At 39.5% G+C, this 24585-nt stretch overlaps 1 protein-coding gene across 4 annotated transcripts in view; it reads left to right on the plus strand.

Moving 5' to 3' along the window:
* Positions 1 to 1804, plus strand: part of znf608 (zinc finger protein 608) — a 61760-nt gene extending 59956 nt beyond the window's left edge. For all 4 annotated transcript variants that reach the window (XM_051929428.1, XM_051929429.1, XM_051929427.1 and 1 more), the window contains 2 exons: positions 432 to 513; positions 822 to 1804. In XM_051929428.1, the coding sequence (XP_051785388.1) occupies positions 432 to 513; positions 822 to 828 (89 nt within the window). In that variant the 3' untranslated portion in view covers positions 829 to 1804. The remainder of the gene's footprint in view (positions 1 to 431; positions 514 to 821) is intronic.
* Positions 1805 to 24585: the final 22781 nt, after the last annotated feature.

Consider the following 24585-nt stretch of genomic DNA (forward strand, 5'->3'; position numbering starts at 1 on the left):
GTTAGTCTGTCCAAAATATGAGTCTGATAAACAGAACTTCATTGTGAAAATTGTTCTGTACTGTTTTCTGAGGTCTATCATTACATCAATCACAATTCTTTGGTTGATTTCATTCAGTCTCTTTAATTTCATGGAAGACCTTGTGTGTGTTAGAAGTCAGTGGAAGTATAATTTAAATCATTTAAGCAAACCCAGATAGGAAAGTGACATTTTAATATGCCTTGCAGTTTACAATTTTTTTTTTTATTCAGCCTGAGTAGAATTTTAGAATTCTCCAGCTTGTTTGATTAAGAGGATGTAAACAGTATGATGATCAGCTTGTAGTGGAAATCAAAGATGTAATGCACTCTTCATTTTCCATGGTGCTCAGTCAATTAAATGCATTGTGAAACAGCAAGAGCCATAAGCAGGTTTCTATTTTCTCCCTCTAGGTTTGACCTCTGCTGCCCTTGTTGCCAGTCAGCAGGTGGCTGCTCAGGCTACAGCATCTGGTATATTTCCTGCACAAAGGAGGTAAGAAAAAAAAAAAGTCAATAATTGTTTGAGGGGGGAAATTACGAGATTAATTTATTTGAAAGCATATTAAAATGGGTAGGATTATGCTTAAAAGTATGTGTTTATGCAAAGTATGTACTTGTAGAAATCAGGCTAACGGATTTGAGCTAATGTAAAATATGTCTAAATTTGTCGAGTAAAATATTGTATTTGAAGACAATTTCTGAAAATGATTGCATTTTTAGAAAGAATAACAATATGGAAGATTTTCTTTTTATATTTTTTTTTTTTTTTTACTAAACTTTCCTTCTCTTTTTATATTGCAGGGAATGAAAAGAGGGGGGAAAATGTACATAGCAAGCATGTGACTGGATCACATGGGAAGAAATGCTTTATAACAGACATCAGTTCCATGGTGTTGATATTGATTGCCTTAATGGCAGGCAAAAAACGTCATTTCATTTTTTTTAATTGAAAATTTTATACAGAGTTACCAATGTTGCTGTAATTACACTTTTGTTGAAATATATATTCTTAACCTTTTATTTTGTAACAGTAACCAGGCTCACACATGCAGGGTCAGCTGCTAGTGGCAAGCATTAGTAGAAAAATGTGTTTGTCACATTTAAAAAAATAAATAAATAAAAATAAAAAATTTTTAAAAAATTAAAGTGTTAGAATAAAAGAAATGGCCACTATATTTGTATAGAAATATATTGTTCTGTATCAGTGTGCCTGATTGTATGTATATTGTAATTTTCTCTACTTGCCCTTGGAGAGGCTAGCTATACAAGTGACACTTTGGTACAATACATATGTGTACTATTTACTAAACTCCTTGGCTTTGTATTATTTAAACCTGCATCCGTGTACATGGACTGTATTCACCTGTTTGTAATTGTGAATTGTGAAGAATATTCATTCTGAGGGCTTTGGGTGCCAGTACCATAAAACTGTGGTGTATATACTGTATAGATTTTAAATGGCAAAATATAATGTATGTCTGTTAATAATAATAATAATAATGATAATAATAATAATTATGTTTTTTAATGACCTTGAATGGCAATTACCCGATAGCCTGCATAGCTGAAGACATTTGTGATTGTTCTATTACTTGAATAGTTCTGCAGCCTTTTTAAATGTTTACAATTATCCACATTTAGGGAAAAGATTTAAAAGACGTTGCCTGGTTACTTGTTTCATGCTGTAATCTAGTTTATTTTATGTAAAGTGTATATTGAATGCTTTCTTTTTTTATACCTGCCTTAAAATAATTTGGCAATCAGAATAAAAAGTTGTTTTTGTATGTGTTTTTCCATTTCATTAATTCTGCAACTCAGTAGTAGAAATTTACATTTTTAAGGTTCAAAGGAATTGTCAGGTGAAAATGTCCTTCATCCCACTCACAAAGGACCACTTTAAATTTGTTGGGCAACCTAACCAACAGTTCTTCACTCAGTGGAAGGAGCTTTAAAAGATTACTCTGCCTAAAAATGATCCATTTGTGTATCTCTTCACCCTGTAGTAGTAGCTGAACAAGTGCTTTAATATCAAGTTTTCATGGTCAATTGAAGTAGAGTTCTTGGTACAGTGGGCTTTAACAAGGACCCAAATGGAAAAATGGCAAACAATATAAAAAAAATGTATGAGGGACGTTCAAAATGGTTCCGCTCTTTTATATTTTCGTTGTAAACGGTGATGGCGGGAGGAGTAGTAATTGGGCATTAAAAAGTTAGTATGACACTGGGAAAATTGCATCATGAACAAAGGTGACTGTGTAGAAAAGTGATGTCATTTGTTTTTAAAATCCTTGATAGAGTTAAAAAACAAAAAAAAACAACTTTTTGAACGTCCCTTGTATTAAAAAAAAAAAAATCTCTAAGTGCACATTGCATAATACAACTTCTAGTAAGAAGAGGTTTTAAACTTGACGACTGCAGGTGCTGGCCTCGTCTCCTGAAGATGTCGTATTACACAATGAGAAATTGCATAGGATGTTAAATTAGAAGACTCTGAAATGACTTTCCAGCAGAGTTGCACGTTTCCAAAGTATCACAAGCTTGTACCTTTCTCTGACAGCTAATAAAGTCCTACATGTCAGAGCTAGTGCTGTGAAAATGCTTTCCAAGTATGGCGAGTTACGCTGCAATCAAATCACGATGCTAGTGTTGATCAGCAAAATACAGCAAAGTATTTTTCACAGCGAATATGCTGTCTTCACCAGTGACTTTGTTTGAAAAATGTTTTCCTGGAAATTTTGCCATGTGGCAGGCTTAAATTTTTTTTCTCCAGGTCTCCATGATACTTTGCGAGGCCAGCAATCCATCACAGAGCTGTAACAGCTAATGTTGAATGGTACAAATCCCCCAACACCAATACCTCCGTATATAACACTAATCCTAGTAGTGGAGTAAAAATTAGAAAATACATTTAAACACAATATGTGCACACAGAAGGAAACAGGAAATGTGTTGGTGGTTTTGCATCTTAAAAGATAATGTCTTTTTGTTTATCGTTGTTTGTGACTTGTATGTAATATGAGTGCCTACTCCCTTTAATAATATTACACAAAGTGCTTTGCAGATGATGCAAACAGGAACAAGTGAAGAATCTACATGCGTTAATGTTGCGATTATTTGGTAGCAGTGGCAGTGAACAACCAAAAGGGCCAGGATTTTAATTTTTAGCTCCAGAGATGCAAATATTTACTATCTAGAATCTGTAGGCAAGGCAAGCCTTGGTGAGTTCGTTTCCTGCCTGTAGGAAATTTTACTGTTCTGATATTTAATTCTATTAATTTTATCTCCGGGAGGTATTGTGTTGCAATGGTTAGCACTGCTGTCTCACATCCCAGGTCAGATTTTTGGCCACAATAATTGGTCCAGCATAGTTGGCAGACATTTTCCTAGCGAACACCTAGACCATTACACCAATATAATCTACTCAAAACTAACTTGATTTCTTGTTCCTGATTAACTTCAATGCATTTTGCCCAAGTTCCACAGAACTTGAGGCAAAGTCAGTACAGTGGGGTTTGCACATGAGTACTTTGTGGTATTCATTTTCCTTTTTTCCATTCGTGGTATATAAAACATGAAACATTAGACTGACAAGCCTGTCTTCTGTTTGTATGGTCCAAGACACCCATCTTCCTTACTCCTTGCGCCTGCATTGTGTGCATTGTACTTTTGGCAGAATGCTTTTATCAAGTCAAACTGGACGGACAAGTCATTGGACATATCAGACTACACAGCTAAAGTCACGGAAGTGAGCCACAAATACTGTTGACTCACTAGGATTATGTAAATGAAGCTTCCAACTCAAAATTAATAGAAATATGGTGTAATTTGAAGGGGCCTCTAGTCAAGGCACATAATGTAAATGTCGTATCTATTCATACACTCACAACATCCCAAATGTACGTATTTTGTTAAAATGTTAAATTACCATTTCCAAATTTCCTTTGTGACAGAGTTAATCTGAATTTTTTCATGGATGTTTTTATATTGTTTGCTGCTGTTTAATTTGGGTCCTTATTGAAGCCTATTGTATCGGGAATTTTGCTGGCTCCTAATGTTTGGGTGGAGATGTCCTTCAAACATACATCTAAAAGAACTGTCCAAAAACAGTATTTTGAAGAAAATACAGTAACTCTGAATTGATTTTTGTTCTGTTTACCCTGCAAAATTTAAATGAAAATAATCCCCAAAAATGCTTTGGAGTTAAGGTTAAGGGAGTCAAGGATTAAAACCCAAACAAACATATTAGTATTTATTATTATGTAGTTATATTGTTTGAGGGTTTAGCAAAACCATGCAAGTTTAACACTCCCATGCAATTAACAATTCTTGAGTCTAACAAGCAATGCAGTTGTCACCAACACTTATTTTTAAAAGAATGTCCAAGTACCAAACCAAATATGATGTGTTCAGGGAAGATTGGATTCCTGAGAAATTATCATGTATCGTTGTCGACAGAGAATTAAAAGACTTAGGCTCTCCCAAGAGGTGGCATGCAGAGGTGCAAGAAGCACTCGAAGGTCTGGGAGAAGCTGTGATTCTGAGGTGAATCTTATTCTGTAACTTGAATAAATGATGTAAAAATGAGTCTTTGGAAGTGTCAACAGAAAAGAAAAGATAGACACATAGTGGTTCAAGGCCAAACAATATACAGAAGTGTATGAGATTTTGTTTTGTTTTATCTTTCTGATTTTTTTTTTTTTACTGGGAAGCCAATGGAACGAGCACTGCTAAGGAAAAGTGCAAGAATAGTGAAGGTTCAGATATGCCAGACAGATGCATCTTAGGGGTAGGATTACAGATGCAGTAAACCAGCGTGGTAAGAACAAGAATCGTAACAAAAAATTAAATAATATGAGTGAAGAAAGGCTCTTGTGGAAATTATGAAGGGGGAAGAAAAGGGATTGTATAGATTCAGCAAAAAGTCATGCAATGTATCATCAAGGTACCCTCAAGTTAGTGACTTGTAAGTGAATGCAAGGCACTTAAGTACACATTAAAAGATCTGTCGATGGAGAAGCCCAAAGAAATAGGAGAGTGAACTTGTAAAATTGATATAAAGTAATGCTTGTTTATCTGTGATTAGCTGCTCAGGAAGAAATGAGAGATCTGGGCTAAAATCTGGTAAATGAAAGATAAAATTGAATGGCGTGATATGGGGAAGCTGTATTATGGCTATGTGCGCCTAGTTGAAGAATGTTAAGGGATGGTAGAAGAACTTCTATCACTTAGGCCAAGCCTAAAAAGATTTTCCGAGAGCACTGTTAATGCTGTAAAAGACCAAAACACTATGTACAAGTGAGACTCTTGTTTCCTGTAATTCTGAGTTCACAAAGCAAATTGATAAGCAGGATATTGTTCACAGCATCAAGTGGTGAGAATAATTCTAGAAAGTTGAAGAAAAGCTACTTCTACACAGACAAGACCAAAGTAGTTTAGGATCAATAAATCTGATACTGAAGAAACTACTTTTATTTGCCAGATGTCTGCAAACGTACATATAAACATAAGATGGGATAGCAGTTGGTTAGGCAATGATGGATGTTATGGATAACATTCAGAGCAGCTATTTATTGGTTTTTGAATTCACAACTACCTGCAGGTGTTGCATCCCCTACAAGATCAGCTTTATGATGCTCTTATTGTCTGTGACTTAATGGACTAACAATGATACATTTACTAATGGATTAAAATGACTTCATTTTCTGGAAATATTCTTCACACAGATGTGATTTCAGTTTAGCTTTGTGGAGGAAGATTGAAAAACAAAAAATATTGTCCTCCTGCATTGTAATGCCTTGCCTTTGCTGGAATCACTTTAGTGAGTTGTTACTGTTCTTTTATTCACCCATAGTTTGTTCCGAAGAGGATATTGTGATCTGTAGCGAGAGTAGGGAGCAGGTTGAGGAGACCCTGGAGAAGTGGAGATATGCTCTAGAGAGGAGAGGAATGAAGGTCAGTAGGAGCAAGACAGAATACATGTGTGTGAATGAGAGGAAGGTCAGTGGAATGGTGAGGATGCAGGGAGTAGAGTTGGCGAAAATGGATGAGTTTAAATACTTGCAATCAACAGTACAGAGTAATTGGGATTGTGGAATAGAAGTGAAACAGAGAGTCCAGGCAGGGTGAAATGGGTGGAGAAGAGTGTCAGGAGTAATTTGTGACAGACGGGTATCAGCAAGAGTGAAAGGGAAGGTCTACAGGATGATAGTGAGACTTGCTATGTTATATGGGTTGGAGACGGTGGCACCGACCAGAAAGCAGGAGACAGAGCTGGAGGTGGTAGAGTTAAAGATGCTAAGATTTGCACTGGGTGTGACGAGGATGGATAGGATTAGAAATGAGCACATTAGAGGGTCAGCTCAAGTTGGATGGTTGGGAGACAAAGTCAGAGAGGAGAGATTACATTGGGTTGGACATGTGCAGAGGAGGGATGCTGAGTATATTGGGAGAAGGATGTTAAGGATAGAGCTGCCAGGTAAGAGGAAAAGAGGAAGGCCTAAGAGAAGGTTTATGGATGTGGTGAGAGAGGACATGCAGGTGATGGGTGTGACAGAGAAAGCTGCAGAGGACAGGAAGATATGGAAAAAGACGATCCACTCAGGTGACCCCTAATGGGAGCAGCCGAAAGAAGAAGAAGAAGAAGTTTGTTCCAAAGAGATCATTAGCAGATTCCAAAACACTTTATCATCAGAAAAATCGATAAGTTAATGTAATGCTTGAACCATATGATCAGCGCAGTAAAGATGGTACATTTCCAAAGGGTTGCATTAATAGCACAATACTAAGACACTTGCTTGTACAATAAGAACCTTGATGTTTACCTGTGACCTCAGTACCTTATTAGCTAAGATTATCTTACTGCTCTGGCAGTTCCTAGAAGCCTGTTCATAAAGGTCTGCCGGTCTCACAACAGTGTGAATTAGGTAAAGGGAGATACAACACACAGTATTTTTCTTTTATTCTCCTCTGTAGAAAAAAGGGAAAATTAATTCCTTAGACTTGCGCTTCTTTGTTTTGATTCCAATGGGAAAGTTCATTAAGGATGTTTCTCTGCGGCGCATTATACATCTATAAACTTGTGACAGTGCCTCTCATGGCTTATAGCTGTTTTCCCTTTCAGTACCAGGATATGAAAATTGCTATAGATCTTTGGAATATTAGAAGCATTTTGACAAGAACAGGCCATTTAGCTCAACAAAACTCACTAGTTCTATCCAACTAATTTCTCCAAAATAACATCAATTTGAAATTTGAAGATCCATAAAGTCCACCACACTACAAAGTAATTTACTGCATGTGTCTATGGTTTTGAGTGAAGAAAAGGTTTGTGTGAAATTTGCGTTTAACAAGTTTCCAACTTTGTCCCTCATGCTCTTGTTGGCCTTATTTTAAAGTAGCTGAAGAGGTTCAACTCTTTCAATCTTTTCTCATTGCTCACATTTAATTCGAATCAGCCTAGTCACTCTTTGCTGGACTTTTTCTAGCACTATTATGTTTTTTTGGTAGCTTGAAGACCAAACCTGTTCACTGTACACTAGATGAGACTGTGCAAGTACATTATAAAGCTTAAGCATAACCTCCTTTGACTTATACTCTACACATCATACCATATAGCCTAACTTCCTTGTTAATCTTCTTAAAGACCTCTGTACACTGTCTTGAAGTTCATAGTAACAAGCCCATTATGACTGCTAGTTCCTTCTCATAAGGGGTACTTTCAAGTTTCAGACCACCCATTGTGTTTTTAAATCTTACATTTATACTTCCAAATTGCACATTTCATCTACCTGAGATCTGTCCAAGTCTCCATTCACTCTATGCCCCTCTGTTATGATTTAATGGATTCTAGATTATTTGCCAATCCAACTAGCTTGGTATCATCTGTAGACTTAACCAGCTTGTTATTTATATTCCAATCCAATTCATTTTAATATTTTTAAAATAGCAGTGGTCCCAGCACTGACCCCTGAGAGACACCACTTCCAACATCACCTAACTCTGATAAGGTTCCTCTCACCATCAATTTTTGCTTTCTGTTTTAGCCAGGTTTGATGCACAATCTCTCATGGTGGATCTTATTAAATGCTTTCTGAAAATCAATATAAATAATATCATTTGCACTTCTCTGATCATATCTATTTGTTGCTTCCTTATAGAGTTCCAGCACATTAGTAAAACACAACTTCCATCTAAACCCATGTTGACTGTTCACTAAAACTAAACTTGACATATTCTGCTCAATCTTTTTCTTTATTCTTTTTTTCCTTATAAATTTCCTTAATAATGGGTATCGGCTTGTGGTTTTCCCAAGTTGTTGCAGAATTTTTGTTTATTCTTTATTTCCTTCTGGTCACTGTTTCAGTTTTCTCCTGTCACTGTTTTTCTAATTCTACCATCATGCAGCTAGAGTGAAATAGAACCTACCAGCACCAGGCTGCAATACTGATTGCTCCATCAACTAAGATTTAACCCAGAAGCTGTAATCGCAATGTAGTATTCCAATCCTTTTCAGGCCTCACTACTGCATACTAGTCAAGATTAAAGCTGCAGATTACTTACAACACACATTTTTGGTGTATATGGAAAAGAAAATCAGTGTCCTCAGAGGATAACACACACTGAAGAGATTGTCACTGTGGTAACTCCACACACACGATGCCTGTCCCAGAATTTGAACCCAGCTGTCTTATAAGTAACATTATTTTAGAAGAGCCTGTACACCATAAGTGGAATTGTCTCAAGATTTTTCTCACCAGGCAATATTTTTCAAATCCAAATAAGTCAACTAGGATTTTTTCAGAAAAGTAAAATGAGAGCATTACAACAATTGTGAGAAAAACAGGCAATTCACATCAACAACCTCATCCATCTGAAGTTCCCTAAAGTCCAACTATCTACCACACTACCTGGTAATTTATTCCATGTGTCCATGGTACTGTAATATGAAATATGTTGACAGACACTAGAGGTCATCTTGTTGTCTTTAGACCTGGTAGCAGAACATACCTGAAGGGAGTTGTGTGTGAGAGGACTAGAGCCCGTGAAGGTGAATTGTTCTGATATACCCTTCTGTGCATTACTGCAGCCACTTCCTAAACATCTTTAATCAAAGTGGCTCATTTACTGAGCTAACACATAAGCTGATGAAATAAGTATTATATCATCAAATGCCCCCAAAATTACCTCCATTAAATAAAACACACATTAAAACACGCAAGCTCACCTAAACTGGAAAAAATAAACACAACACTTACAACATAAAAATTGTCAGACAAAATCAGCTTTTCGGTTTGTGTGTAATTTGTCCTGATCAAATTAACTATTTATTCCATGATAGCTTGACCTATAGTTCCAATTCCTTTACCTCATTCAAGATCAGTTGTTTTCTAAGTCCATCCTCTACTTGATAATGTGACTTTCTTCTTGATGACCTTCTTTTATTTTCTTCAGTTTTTTTTTATGATGGCTTCAACGTTTACTTCTTCTTATCAGGTCCTGCTTGTTGCCATAATAACTGTAGGCTGGCAGCTTGATATTCTTTTTTTTGTTTTGTCTTCCTTTCCTTTGCAGGATTTTAAAATATCACACAAGTACCCAGCCCTTTCCTACGGTGGTCTCCTTAGACCAAATTAAGGAGCCCTCTTCACAAAGAAATTCACATCTTTACTTTCAACCATGAAAAGAAGGAGAGTGCAGACAATAATAAGAATAGGGAAAATATAATAAAAATCCATTATATATACAGTATATTCTTTTATATATATATTTATATATATATATATATATATATATATATATATATTTATATATATATAAATATATATATATATATATATAAACTGCTCAAAAAAAATTAAAGGAACACTTTGAAAACACATCAGATCTCAAAGGGAAAAAAAACATGCTGGATATCTATACTGATATGATATGATACTGCCTGGGTAATGTGTTAGGAACGAAAGGATGCCACATCGTTTGATTGAAGTCAAAGACACACGAAAAATCAAAGTGAAAAAAATGATGCAGCACACTAGTCCATTTTGCCGAAATTTCATTGTAGCAACTCAAAATCATACTCAGTAGTTCGTATGGCCCCCACGTGCTTGTATGCATGTCTGACAACGTCGGGGCATACTCCTAATGAGATGATGGATGGTGTCCTGGGGGATCTTCTTCCAGATCTGGACCAGGGCATCACTGAGCTCCTGGACAGTCTGAGGTGCAACCTGGTGGCATCGAATGGACTGAAACATAATGTCCCAGATGTGTTCTGTTGGATATAGGTCAGGCGAGTGTGGAAGCCAGTCAATGGTGTCAATTCCTTCATCCTCCAGGAATTGCCTGCATACTCTCGCCACATGAGGCCGGGCATTGTCGTGCACCAGGAGGAACCCAGGACCCACTGCACCAGCACAGGGTCTGACAATGGGTCCAAGGATTTCATCCTGATACCTAATGGCAGTCAAGGTGCCGTTGTCTAGTCTGTAGAGGTCTGTGCATCCCTTCATGGATATGCCTCTTCAGACCATCACTGTCATATATGCTCAGGGTGAACCTGCTCTCATCTGTGAAAAGCACAGGGTGTCAGTAGTGGACCTGCCAATTTTGGTATTCTATGGCAAATGCCAATCGAGCTCCACGGTGCCAGGCAGTGAGCACAGGGCCCACTAGGCCACCCTCATGAAGTCTGTTTCTGATTGTTTGGTCAGAGACATTCACACCAGTGTCCTGCTGTAGGTCATTTTGTAGGTCTCTGGCAGTGCTCATCCTGTTCCTCCTTGCCCAAAGGAGCAGATACCGATCCTGCTGGTGGGTTAAGAACCTTCTATGGCCCTGTCCAACTCTCCTAGAGTAACTGCCTGTATCCTGGAATCTCCTCCATGCCCTTGAGACTGTGCTGGGAGACACAGCAAACCTTCTGGCAATGACACATATTAATGTGCCATCCTGGAGTAGTTGAACTACCTGTGCACACTGTAGGGTCCAGGTATCGCCTCATGCTACCAGTAGTGACACAGACCGTAGGCAAATGCAAAACTAGTGAAAAAACAGTCAGAAAAGATGAGGAGGGAAAAAGGTCAGTGGCCTCCACCTGTTAAACCATTCTTGTTTTGGGGGTCGTCTCACTGTTACCCCTCTAGTGCACCTGTTGTTAATTTCATTAACACCAAAGCAGCTGAAACTGATTAACAGCCCCCTCTGCTATTTAACTGACCAGATCAATATTCCAGAAGTTTCACTGACTCGATGCTATACTCTGATTAAAAAGTATTCCTTTCATTTTTTTTAGCAGTATATAAATAAATTTGTTAATCATACCTTTACATGTAGTTTGGTTACACTACTGTTGTAAAAATCTGTTATGTGAGTATTTGCAGCCTTTCTCTTAACTTGGATGAGTCTAGTCATTTCCCTCAGACCATATTTTTTAATATGGTGTTCTTAACCAAAGAACTGCAGGTCATTGCTTTTTTGTTTATCACCCCAATCTCTATAAACTTCAGAGACTGTGAGATGCTAGAACTTCCTTATCTGGAACCAACAATTGTCCAACAGACATGGCTGCTTATATCATGCATTGTGCTCATTCTAATATTTGGGCAAATGATAATAAAATCTCCTGATCATGTCTACATGCTAAATAAATTGAGTTGCAGTAACATGATTGGGTGTTTGCAGAAGTGAGCTATTTATATTAGTGAGCAGGTGGGCCTAATAAAGTTCCATCTGAGCATACTGCATATACTACGTACATAACAGAATTTTAAGAAATTACATTTTATACTATGTTCCAAAACTGTTTATTATGTTTTGGACTTAGTCGAGAGCAAATGTTGACATCTGCTGCTTTTGGCATGCCATCATTGGGCACACATCATCTGCTACTAAGTGATGAACAATTTTAATGGTAAGAGCAAGAGAGTTAAATGTACAATTTCAATACTTCTGGCACAAAAATAATAGATAGAGACTATGTGCTGCTACTTTGTCACTTCCCTGTAGATTTCACACATAACTGCAATAAAAAGATTCCAAAGACGGTTGTTGTAATCATTAATGTTTAGAAATCACAATTTACTGCACATCTTGGTCTGAAATAGGCTTGTTTCTACATACCTAGTCAGTTGAAGACATATAGCAATACACAAAATCACAAGTATGCTGTGTTTATTTTTTTCTCCAGCAGTCTGGATTTTTTTTTTGTTTTTTCTGTCCTCCCTGGCCATCAGACCTTACTTTTATTCTATGTTAATTAGTGTTTTCTTATTTATTTTGCCTTTTTTCTCTTTCTTCATTATGTAAAGCACTTTGAGCTACATCATCTGTATGAAAATGTGCTATATAAATAAATGCTGTTGTTGTTCTTCTTCTTATCAGCTGCATTTAAAAAAACACGTTTGTTAAATACAGTATCTTGAGAAATCATTGCTTTGCATTGTATTCTTGTTCAAGAATTTAATTTTGACCTTAGAAGTCTACTCAGCTCATAAGATACTGACATTGGAATGTTCAACAATGAACAAGACAGTGTCTAAGTTAATGCTAAGCTTTTTAATGCTGCTGACACTGGTAGTAAGAGAACATTCACAAATCTGCTTAATCAAGTCCCTTATGGTGGTGGGCCAGAGCCCATCCCGGGAGCATTGAGAACAAAGCACGAGAAAACTCTTGATGGGGTACCTGTCATTTGCATGGCCTACTTATGCTCAGAAATGCCTGGAGCTGTTATAGAACAGACACTGTATATTTATGGATGTGGGAAGAAAACTCAAGTACCTCCCACAATGTACACAGATACCAGGAACAGGAGTCAAACCCAGAGCACTAGATCTGCCGTGTCAACCACTGGTCTAGCATAGTGTGAAGTTAATCAGAAGAATAGTTTAAATTCCAGTTGCTAAAACAGAGTTGTAGTTTTTCTTATTTGGAGGTGATGGAGACAAACCTGTTTTTGAAAGTATACAACATAAACCAAATCATGTGGTCACATATTACTGTCTAAAGCCAATGTCACATTTAGTTGTTGGGCATGTCAGACTACAGCTGCCGATTTCATCGCCGAACCATGTCAGTTTACACATCTGAAAATCGCTAGCATGTCACATTTAGCAATCATGTGCCAAATTTCCAGCACAGTTGTGTTTGCCCCTTTTTCTAACAGCCTAATGTGCTGCCTGACGGAGCTGGCGCTGTATGAAAGGTTAACTGGTATGGATAGTTCAGCTGTTCAGCTCCCTTTTTTTTCTTGTTTTCCATTCTGGTCTATAACACACTAGACACCAAACAGACAAGCTTCTCTTCTGTTTTTGAGGCCCAAAACACCCAACCACAAATCTTTATAACTCATTGCTGCGTTATATTTCATATGTACTTTCATATAAGCATTCATGGTTTGTCAGCTTTCACGCACACGGAGACCATCCCTATGAGTAAAGGCAAATCAAACCTGAGAGAGGCTGGGAATGTTAAATTACGTGACTGGTTTCACAGGAGTGTGCACAGGACTGGCTATCTACAGTTAGGTAAATGAGGCCTACAACTGAAATGGCCTTATGATCCTTTTTATAATTTGGTAAGTTTCAAAGACATTTTTCTACCTCCTTTATTTTGATTGCATAATGTAATGGACAACAAAGTACTATACAATCAAAACCGATTGCTTTGATGATTATTTGTTAATTCGAATGCTTATTTAAAGAGATTATTTTATTAAAAATTGAGTTGCAACATTACACACATTCAGTTTTCTCTTTTCTTTAATTTAACTTAATTTATTTTTCAAAATGCTCAATATTAAATAGTTTGAAATAGCAAAAAAGTAAAGAAAGAATAAAAAACAGTTTGTGGCACTATTTAATGGCAGTTGTCAAGGTCTTTGTAATTTACACAGGCTGAATTGAAATTGGTGTGTCTATTTCTTGTGCTGGTCACAAAATGGCAGTGACTTTCTGGTACTCTGCTGTTAAAGTAGCAGAGGGAATGGAAAGGCTGGCATAGAGTCAGGGTTTCAGCAACATCACAGTTTCTTCCAGTTGATTGAGGTGTTCCTGGGTGAGGAGAACAATTAGTGTGCAGTGCAGCTCTCAGCTCCTTCCCACCTCTACATCACGCTCAGACCTATACATGTCAAAATAGATTTAAGCAGGAATACATGAAGAGGATTTCATTTATATACAGTATAATTAACATGCATATACATATACTCATCTTACTAATGTACACTAATCACAATGTAAATACCAAAACAAAAACAAAGAAATCAGGCAGCAATTTGATAAAAAAAGAATTAAAGGCAAACACAAATATGTAAATAGCTTAAAGTATTATATGACAAAATTATACACAGCATACATAGCTTGCATACCAAAACATATCTGACAATAAGAAAACATCCTCACATAATGTTTGAATATAAAGTATTTTAAACACGAATTAAAATATAAATAAATTCAGCTGAAACATATGAACGTTTGTATGAACTGCAATCATATGTAGAATATAGTATAAGGGGTCATTGGTGTTCACTATAATACTCACAAGAAGATCTGGACTGAGACCATTATTTACAGAGTGTATTCTGCAATTAATTTCTGTGGGGACGAAGAATTACATGAATCCATCAATGATGATTTAGTTGGAACAATCATAAAATATTTTCATGTTCAAACCTTATAATGCATAGAGACATAATGAAGACATGCAGACCCATCATGGAGAGTACCAGGATGGGGTTGTAGAGATACATTCTCTGGATCTGTGGAGCAGTGGAGTGGTCACCATTGTGTCACCTGCTGCTTATGATAGTTGTCATCTACACATTATTGAACTCAATTAATTTAGTTCAGGTTCATTGAAGCCATAGCCTATCCAGCAGTTATTAGTCACAAACAATCCTGGACAGGGCACTAGTCTATTATGAGGCATACTCAAACATGCAAATGACATTGGACCATTTTAGGATCCACAATTAATATGCATATCTTTAGGAAGTTTAGGAGGAAAGCTCACAAAAATATGGATGCACATGCAAACTACATGCAGGCAGTGACCAAGTTGGAATTCAAACTCGGGGCTCTGTAGGTAGCATTTAGCAGGGCTAACCACTGCACCACTATGTCTGACCTATTCAAAGCTTAATTTCTGGTAAAATTTAAAACTCTTCTAAGTATTTCCAGAAGTGTGTCATATAGGTTTATAGGGACATTATTCTTATGTGTACAGAGTACAGTGAAATTCTTACTTGCATGTGCTACTCAGTAGGGAAAATAAGATATTTTCACCTATTAACTTTATATGTTTGTCTGTTTCTGTGCCTACTTCAATATAAAAACATTATGCTTAAGGTTTTACCCTATGGGTTTAGTGGTATAATACTAATCATAATAGGAAGAAATCATTTGCTAAAGAAATCACCACCATATTTTGCCTGACTTGCAGTATTTTTACTGTGCAGGCTGTGTCTGGGGACTAAAGTGACAGATTGAGCAGAGCAGTAAATGATAGTGTCATTACCCTCTAATCCCAAGTGATGATGGTTTCCCAGGGTCAAGGATGATACATGTTAGAAAGGAAGATTGGGAGTGTTAGCCTTACACCGCTGGTAATTGTCTTGCACCCAATTCTAGGATGAACATGCACATTCACTTACTAGATCTGCCAATCTGTCATATATGACAAATGTGACATTTGAAACAAATGTATACTTTTAGCTGAACCCATATTTACCTCAGAAAGAATAACCTTTATCTTAAAGCAATATAGGACAAAGGCTTACTTGGATCTTGTCTTTAAAATCCAGTTGAAATAAGTGGTGGAATCTTTTTTGTTAACAATGTATAATCTATTTAATTCTACTTACATTTGGCGGAAGGTTTTGCAATATGCTTGAGGGTGTTTTATTTCTATTTTAACTACAAATTAGTTTCCCCTAAACTACGACAAAGGCAAATCTTGATAATCTACATATCTGTTTAAGACTTACAGAATTTTAAATTATTGCAATTCAATAGCCTACATAAAACCTGTGATTGGTTGGTTGCTCATTAGATATCAGTCGACTTTAGTAAAAGTAACATTGATGGCAGATAAGATAATTCAGGTGTGTTTTGCTGTCAATATTTGTGTGGCACACAATGATAGCAGCTCACAAAATAAAAAAAAGATATGAAGCAAGAAATGTTCAATTCACTTCCCAGCCTTAGTATGCCCTTTTTCAAAAGTTTCAAGGGAATAATTCTGAAAGCCATATATATGTATAGCACTCACCATCCATCCATTTTCTGGACCTGTTTATTCAGTTCATGAGTGCCAAGTGTTGAGGACTATCCTGGCAGTGTCAGGTTCAAGGCAGGAACCAACCTTAGTGGAGTGCCAGTCTTTCACAGGGCCTACCCATTCATTTACACACACTTAATTTATGAAGAAATCCAGAAGACCCAGAGGAAAATATGCACAGATATGTGTAAACTCCTTAAAGATATCATCTGCTTTGAAGAAAAAACATGGGGGCTATACCTATAGGTGCAAGTTATGGACAGCCATGTCTGAATTTCACATATAATGATGGCTCAAGACTTTATTTAGTATTTTCCGCAACAACTTCCAGTCATTCACAGGGCCTACCATTCATACACATGCGCTTACACCTTTCCATGCATGGACAATTTATGAAGAAATCCAAAAACCCCAGAGGAAAATCTACATAGAAATGTGCAAAGCCCTTACAGATATCAACTGGACATGATTTTATGGTACAGTGCCTATAAAACATAACCAGCCCCCTTGGACGTTTAAACATATTATTGTGATACAATATTGAATAAAAGTTGATTTAATTAGCCTTTTTTGACACTGGTCAACAAGAAAAGACTCTTTAATGTCAAAGTGAAAACAGATCACTGCAAAGTGATCTAAATTAGTTACAGCTATAAAACACAAGTACTCAAGTCATTATTTAGTAAATGCATATTTGGCAGCAATTCCAGCCTTGAGTCTATGTGGACAGGTCACTGTTTGTTTTGCAAATCTCACTGTAATTTTCCCCCATTTTTCTTTGCCAAACTACGCAAACTCTATCAGGACGCATTGCGGATCATGAGGGAACAGTCTTTTACAAGTTCAGCCACAAATTGTCAATTGGATTGGAATCTATACTGTGACACGGTCACTCAAAGGCATTAACATTGTTGTTTTAGGCCATTCCTTTTTAGCTTTGGCTTTATGCTTGGGTGTGTTGTCTTAATGGAAACTAAACCTTTTCCAAAGGCGTAGGTTTCTTGCTGACTTCATCAAGCTTTCTTCCATGAATCCCCTATATTCTGCTGTATTCATTTTACCCATTATATTCACAAGCCTTCCAGGGCCTTCTGCAGAGAATCATCACCACAGCATGATGCTTCTACTGCCATGGTTCACGGAAGGGATGATATGTTTTTGATAATATGCAGTGTTTGGCTTATACCAAGCAAGACATACAAGCTAATGGTCAAGAAGCTCAATTATGGTCTCATCAGACCTTAGAACCTTCCTCCAGCTGTCCTCAGAGTCTCCTTCTGGCAAATACCTGCAGAGTTATCTTAGATTCCTTGGTGGCCTCCCTCACTAGTCTTATTCTTGAACAATCATTCAGTTTTTGTGATGGCCTACTCTAGGCAGATTTCCAGTTATGCCTTACTCTTTTCATTAATTAATGATTGATTTATCTGGACTCCAATGGATATTCAGTGACTTGGATATTTTCTTGTATCCATTCTCTAACTTGTGCTTTTCAAACACCTTTTCTCCTAACTTGCTTGGGGAGTTAGACCACAATACTGACTCATTACAAGGTGAATTTTCCAGATAAGGGGCAATTATACTAGAGCCAATTAAAACCTCTCGACTACAGACAGGTGATCATCAATTAACTAATTAAAGGTGATTTCTAAACACAACTGCCTGCACCAGTTAGGGTTTAGATATGTCATATTAAAGGGAGTAAATACTTAATGTGATTGATTATTTTGTGTTTTATCTTTGTAAATAATTTAGAGATCTGTTTACACTTTTACATTAAAGGGTCTTTTTCAGTTCATCCATGTTAAAAAGACACATTAAATACAGTGTGATTTCATACTGTATAACAATAAAATGTGAAAATTTCAAAAGGGATGAATACTTTTTATAAATACAGTACTATAAATCAGTGTCAATCACCATACTAGTCCCAAATTACTTTATTTTTTATAATTATTTTTTATTATAACATCACAAGAAGGGAAATTAATTTTAATTGAATACTACTCACTATGAGACTGTGATGATCCACTGGTTATCACTGCTTCCTTACTGCTATATTCCCCTGGGTTCAATTTATGGCAAAGTATGGCAGTTTGCTTGCTGTCTGGTTACTCGGTACGTCTTCTACTCCCCAAGACATGCATGCTAAGTTGTTATGCATTGCTTTTATATTTAGTGTTGATTCCTACGTTAGTGCACACCCAATACTTTTGGGATGGCTTCCAGTTCTCAATGATCCTGCAATGGAAAATGCACATTCAGAAAAAAACATGAATAAAAATAGTCTGCAAACTGTAATGATAAAGAAGGTTAAAGTACAGTACTTGAACATAAAGTTGATAGGAAATTTCTAAAAACATTGAGATGTAATGGATCTGAAACATGAAATGAGAATAAGCGGCTTATATCATCCGGGTTATTTTTATTTTTATTATAATATGTTTGATTCAGGCATTAATGTGGGCAACCAAAACAGGGAAGGTGTTAGAAACAAGTTAGGGTCTAGCAGATTGTGTGGGAGTTGGAGAGGGTGCAACTAGCAAGTGGTTGGGAAGTGCTATGCATGTGGTTTTTTGCAAATAAAGATAAAAATACTGTATAAAAGCCATAGAGGGCCTAGAAGACTCATCTTTTAGTGGATGTTATAATTTTACTATATTTACTAGAATAAATTATTAATTTGTATTTCTGTCTGAGATATTGTCCATGTGTAGTTTGCATTTTCTCTCCATGACTGAGTGGATTCCTCATTTTTGTCATCACACTCCCAAGGACGTCCTAGTTACATTTATTTGCGATTCTAAATTGCCTTCTCTGTGATTCTTAGTATGAGTGTGGCCTGTTGTAGCACTCTTAGAACTGGCACGATTATAATATGCACTGCCCTTCTAGAGTGGCAGCAAAGGAAAAATAAATAAATAAATAAAATAATCCGGAGCACGAGTGACCAACACTACTTTCCTACTACACCACCCCCAAGTACAGAGACACACCACTGAATGCAGGGCTAAGTAATAAATTATTATTGGAAGAAGATGCACACATTTACTGTAACAATAAAAACCCTATATACATAATATCGTGCTGCAGCGCTTCCCACCCAACACAAATTACGGCACAAAACATTTAAACACATACACTACTCATACATAAATTTGAGAAAGAGTAAAAAAAAATAATGTATTCATAGTCCTTTAAATATTATCTGTACGGAATATCTAGCACAGTCTGCGGTGGGGAATGAGGCACCGACCATACCTCCTATTCTGGGAAATGTACAGATCAACAGTTCCTGTGCTGGCCTGTCAGGTCCTCTCCCAAATACCTTTCACCAGAAAGTAAAAATAATTCATCCTGAAATGAACCCGGGTTCACCTGACATTTTCCATGCAGTGTCAATCCTTTCCTTGTTGCCTTTTCATGTGATGGTGTCCACTTCTCTTTTGGTTCTGCGCTTCTCCTCTCCTTTTTCCCGCCACCCATTTACTGTTGGCTCCTCCTCATACACACTGTTGGCCCTCCAAGCCAGGTGCTCCCCTCCCCTTGTGCAATTGCCTTACAAATTAAGCCATTCCACTAACAGGAATGGGGAAAGGTACAAACTCACAGTGACGCACACATATTCCAGACGACCGTTACACTGTAATGGACTAACACATTGTCCATAGTCATTTTCTGCCTTCTTCCCTGCTCTGCTGGTTTGAGAATGAAATTAAAAACTGTATCCCAGCTAAAGACATGTGAATGGAGGAGAGAACCATTAGTGCAAACATCATCATCACCAGAGACATTATGGTATCAAAAGCTGGAGCAGCGTCAGTGCTGCTGTGAAAGCTAAATGTCAGAAAGCTACGCATTTTGCATTATTGTTAGTACTTGTCTTGTAATTTAACCATCAATAGGTCATGAAGTAAATTTATTACCTTTTACATTGATTTTTTTATTTCACAGAAGTAAAATTATGATATGTGTAAACTTGAAGAATTACATAGGGATGGCAACACCTTCTTTCACATAATGAATCAATTGCCATTGTTGCCTTTCATAACTACACAATGTCTTTGTGCCACCCACACAATGAATGTTGTATTAGTGACACATTAGCACAGCGCAAGCACTTACCTGACCAGATCACACTGGCCCTGCTTTGAGGAGGAGCTGTTTGAGGAAGTTCTGTGCTTATAGGCATATTAATGCTTATTCTTATAAAAAGATTTTTTAAAAGATGATCAAAAAAAAAAAAAAAGGAAGATAGCGCAGACACTTGGAAGCAAAGGGTTCATGAATGCAAAATGAAAAAATAAAAGAGAGAAGTGGTAATGCTGGTAAATGGCCTGGAATTCCAGAAGTTTTTAATGTGTTTGAATTTTTTACATACAGTGTCACAGACACCACCAGATAAACTAGTAAACTACGAGAGCAAATGTAAGCAGAAATGTATACTAGAATAAAGCGCTATATAAATGTAATGAATTATTATTATTATTATTATCAATAAGGTCTTACTGATTGTTTATAAAGGAAGGCAGAACCACTAGGCAACTTATGTAGTTGGGAGTAGAGAAAGTATCTGGTGTAGCTCTGCATTGTACGTTTATGGTTGTCTTATTAAAAAGACCTAACCTCACCTACAAACTGGAGTGACCATTTCCGTGTGCATTTTTGTATATGAATGACTCCACTTCTATGTTGTGGAGGTCACTCAAAAGCCAAAAAATCACCAATTCTAGACAGCTGGTAGGGAGAAAGAAGTAGACTCCCTAATATCGTGAATTTCAGAACTTGTTCATGAGGCACTAAAAGCAAATTATTTTATAATAATGTTTTGCTAATATTAAATTTTTCCCATGGGCTCACCACCTATGGGAGGGGCCAAGGAGGTCGGGTGCAGTGTGAGTTGGGTGGTGGCCGAAGGCGGGGACCTTGGCGGTCCGATCCTCGGCTACAGAAACTGGCTCTTGGGACGTGGAATGTCACCTCTCTGAAGGGGAAGGAGCCTGAGCTAGTGCGCGAAGTTGAGAGGTTCCGGCTAGATATAGTCGGACTCACCTCGACGCACAGCTTGGACTCTGGAACCAATCTCCTTGAGAGGGGCTGGACTCTCTACCACTCTGGAGTTGCCCCCGGTGAGAGGCGCCGAGCAGGTGTGGGTATACTTATTGCCCCCCAACTTGGAGCCTGTACATTGGGGTTTACCCCGGTGGACGAGAGGGTAGCCTCCCTTCGCCTTCGGGTGGGGGGACGGGTCCTAACTGTTGTTTGTGCGTATGCACCGAACAGCAGTTCGGAGTACCCACCCTTTTTGGAGTCCCTGGAGGGGGTGCTAGAGGGCATACCTTCTGGGGACTCCCTCGTTCTGCTGGGAGACTTCAATGCTCACGTGAGCAATGACAGTGAGACCTGGAAGGGCGTGATTGGGAGGAATGGCCCCCCTGATCTGAACCCGAGCGGTGTTTTGTTATTGGACTTCTGTGCTCGTCACGGATTGTCCATAACGAACACCATGTTCAAGCATAGGGGTGTTCATATGTGCACTTGGCACCAGGACACCCTAGGCCTCAGTTCGATGATCGACTTTGTGGTCGTGTCGTCGGACTTGCGGCCACATGTCTTGGACACTCGGGTGAAGAGAGGGGCGGAGCTGTCAACTGATCACCACCTGGTGGTGAGTTGGCTTCGATGGTGGGGGAGGATGCCGGTCAGGCGTGGTAGGCCCAAACGTGTTGTGAGGGTCTGCTGGGAACGTCTGGCAGAGCCCCCTGTCAGAAGTAGCTTCAACTCCCACCTCCGGCAGAACTTCGACCACATCCCGAGGGAGGTGGGGGACATTGAGTCCGAATGGGCCATGTTCCGTGCCTCTATTGTTGAGGCAGCTGACCGGAGCTGTGGCCGTAAGGTGGTTGGTGCCTGTCGTGGCGGCAATCCCCGAACCCGCTGGTGGACACCGGCGGTGAAGGATGCCGTCAAGCTGAAGAAGGAGTCCTACAGGACCCTTTTGTCCTGTGGGACCCCGGAGGCAGCTGATAGGTACCGGCAGGCCAAGCGGAATGCGGCTTTGGTGGTTGCTGAGGCAAAAACTCGGGCGTGGGAGGAGTTTGGGGAGGCCATGGAGAATGACTTTCGGACGGCTTCGAGGAGATTCTGGTCCACCATCCGGCGTCTCAGGAAGGGGAAGCAGTGCAGTGTCAACACTGTATATGGTGGGGATGGTGCGCTGCTGACCTCGACTCGGGACGTTGTGGGTCGGTGGGGGGAATACTTCGAAGACCTCCTCAATCCCATTAACATGCCTTCCAATGAGGAAGCAGAGCCTGGGGACTCAGAGGTGGGCTCCCCCATCTCTGGGACTGAGGTCACCGAGGTGGTCAAAAAACTCCTTGGTGGCAGGGCCCCGGGGGTGGATGAGATACGCCCAGAGTTCCTCAAGGCTCTGGATGTTGTAGGACTGTCTTGGCTGACACGCCTCTGCAACATCGCATGGACATCAGGGACAGTGCCTCTGGATTGGCAGACCGGGGTGGTGGTCCCCCTCTTTAAGAAGGGGGATCGGAGGGTGTGTTCCAACTACAGAGGGATCACACTCCTCAGCCTCCCTGTAAAAGTCTATTCAGGGGTCCTGGAGAGGAGGGTCCGTCGGATAGTCGAGCCTCGGATTCAGGAGGAACAGTGTGGTTTTCGTCCTGGTCGCGGAACAGTGGACCAGCTCTATACCCTTAGCAGGGTCCTGGAGGGTGCATGGGAGTTTGCCCAACCAGTCTACATGTGTTTTGTGGACTTAGAAAAGGCATTCGACCGTGTCCCTCGGGGAATCCTGTGGGGGGTACTCCGAGAGTATGGGGTACCGGCCCCCCTGATAAGGGCTGTTCAGTCCCTGTACGATCGGTGCCAGAGCTTGGTCCGCATTGCCGGCAGTAAGTCGAACCCGTTTCCAGTGAGAGTTGGACTCCGCCAGGGCTGCCCTTTGTCACCGATTCTGTTCATAACTTTTATGGACAGAATTTCTAGGCGCAGCCAGGGTGTTGAGGGGGGTCCGGTTTGGTGGGCTCAGGATTGGATCACTGCTTTTTGCAGATGATGTTGTCCTGTTTGCTTCATCAGGCCGTGATCTTCAGCTCTCTCTGGATCGGTTCGCAGCCGAGTGTGAAGCGGCTGGGATGAGAATCAGAACCTCCAAATCCGAGACCATGGTCCTCAGCCGGAAAAGGGTGGAGTGCCCTCTCAGGGTTGGTAGCGAGATCCTGCCCCAAGTGGAGGAGTTCAAGTATCTTGGGGTCTTGTTCACGAGTGAGGGAAGAATGGAGCGTGAGATCGACAGGCGGATCGGTGCGGCATCCGCAGTAATGCGGGCATTGCATCGGTCTGTCGTGGTGAAAAAGGAGCTGAGCCGCAAGGCGAAACTCTCAATTTACCAGTCGATCTATGTTCCTACCCTCACCTATGGTCATGAGCTATGGGTAGTGACCGAAAGAACGAGATTGCGAATACAAGCGGCTGAAATGAGTTTCCTCCGCAGGGTGTCTGGGCTTTCCCTTAAAGATAGGGTGAGAAGCTCAGTCATCCGGGAGGGGCTCAGAGTAGAGCCGCTGCTCCTCCGCATCGAGAGGAGTCAGATGAGGTGGCTCGGGCATCTGATCAGGATGCCTCCTGGACGCCTCCCTGGTGAGGTGTTCCGGGCACGTCCAACCGGGAGGAGGCCCCGGGGAAGACCCAGGACACGCTGGAGGGACTATGTCTCTCGACTGGCCTGGGAACGCCTTGGGATTCTCCCGGAAGAGCTAGAAGAAGTGGCCGGGGAGAGGGAAGTCTGGGCATCTCTGCTCAAGCTGCTGCCCCCGTGACCCGACCTCGGATAAGCGGGAGACAATGGATGGATGGATGGATGGATAATATTAAATTTACTTATTTGATCAGTTCTGGGTGTGACAAGGATGGACAGGATTAGAAATTAGTACATTAGAAGGTCAGCTCAAGTTGGATGGTTGGGAGACAAAGTCAGAGAGGCGAGATTGCGTTAGTTTGGACATGTGCAGAGGAGAGATGCTGGGTATATTGGGAGAAGGATGTTAAGGATAGAGCTGCCAGGGAAGAGGAAAAGAAGAATGGTCAAGTGAAGGTTTATGGATGTGTTGAGAGAGGACATGCAGGTGATGGGTGTAACTGAACAAGATGCAGAGGACAGAAAGATATGGAAGAAGATGATCTGCTGTGGCAACCCCTAACGGGAGCAGCTGAAAGAAGAAGAAGACTCATATATTTAATTGAAAATCCCTTTTTGTGGGAGAGAGAG

This window comes from Erpetoichthys calabaricus, chromosome 7, assembly GCF_900747795.2.
Source record: "Erpetoichthys calabaricus chromosome 7, fErpCal1.3, whole genome shotgun sequence".
In the NCBI taxonomy this organism is placed as follows: Eukaryota; Metazoa; Chordata; class Cladistia; order Polypteriformes; family Polypteridae; genus Erpetoichthys; species Erpetoichthys calabaricus.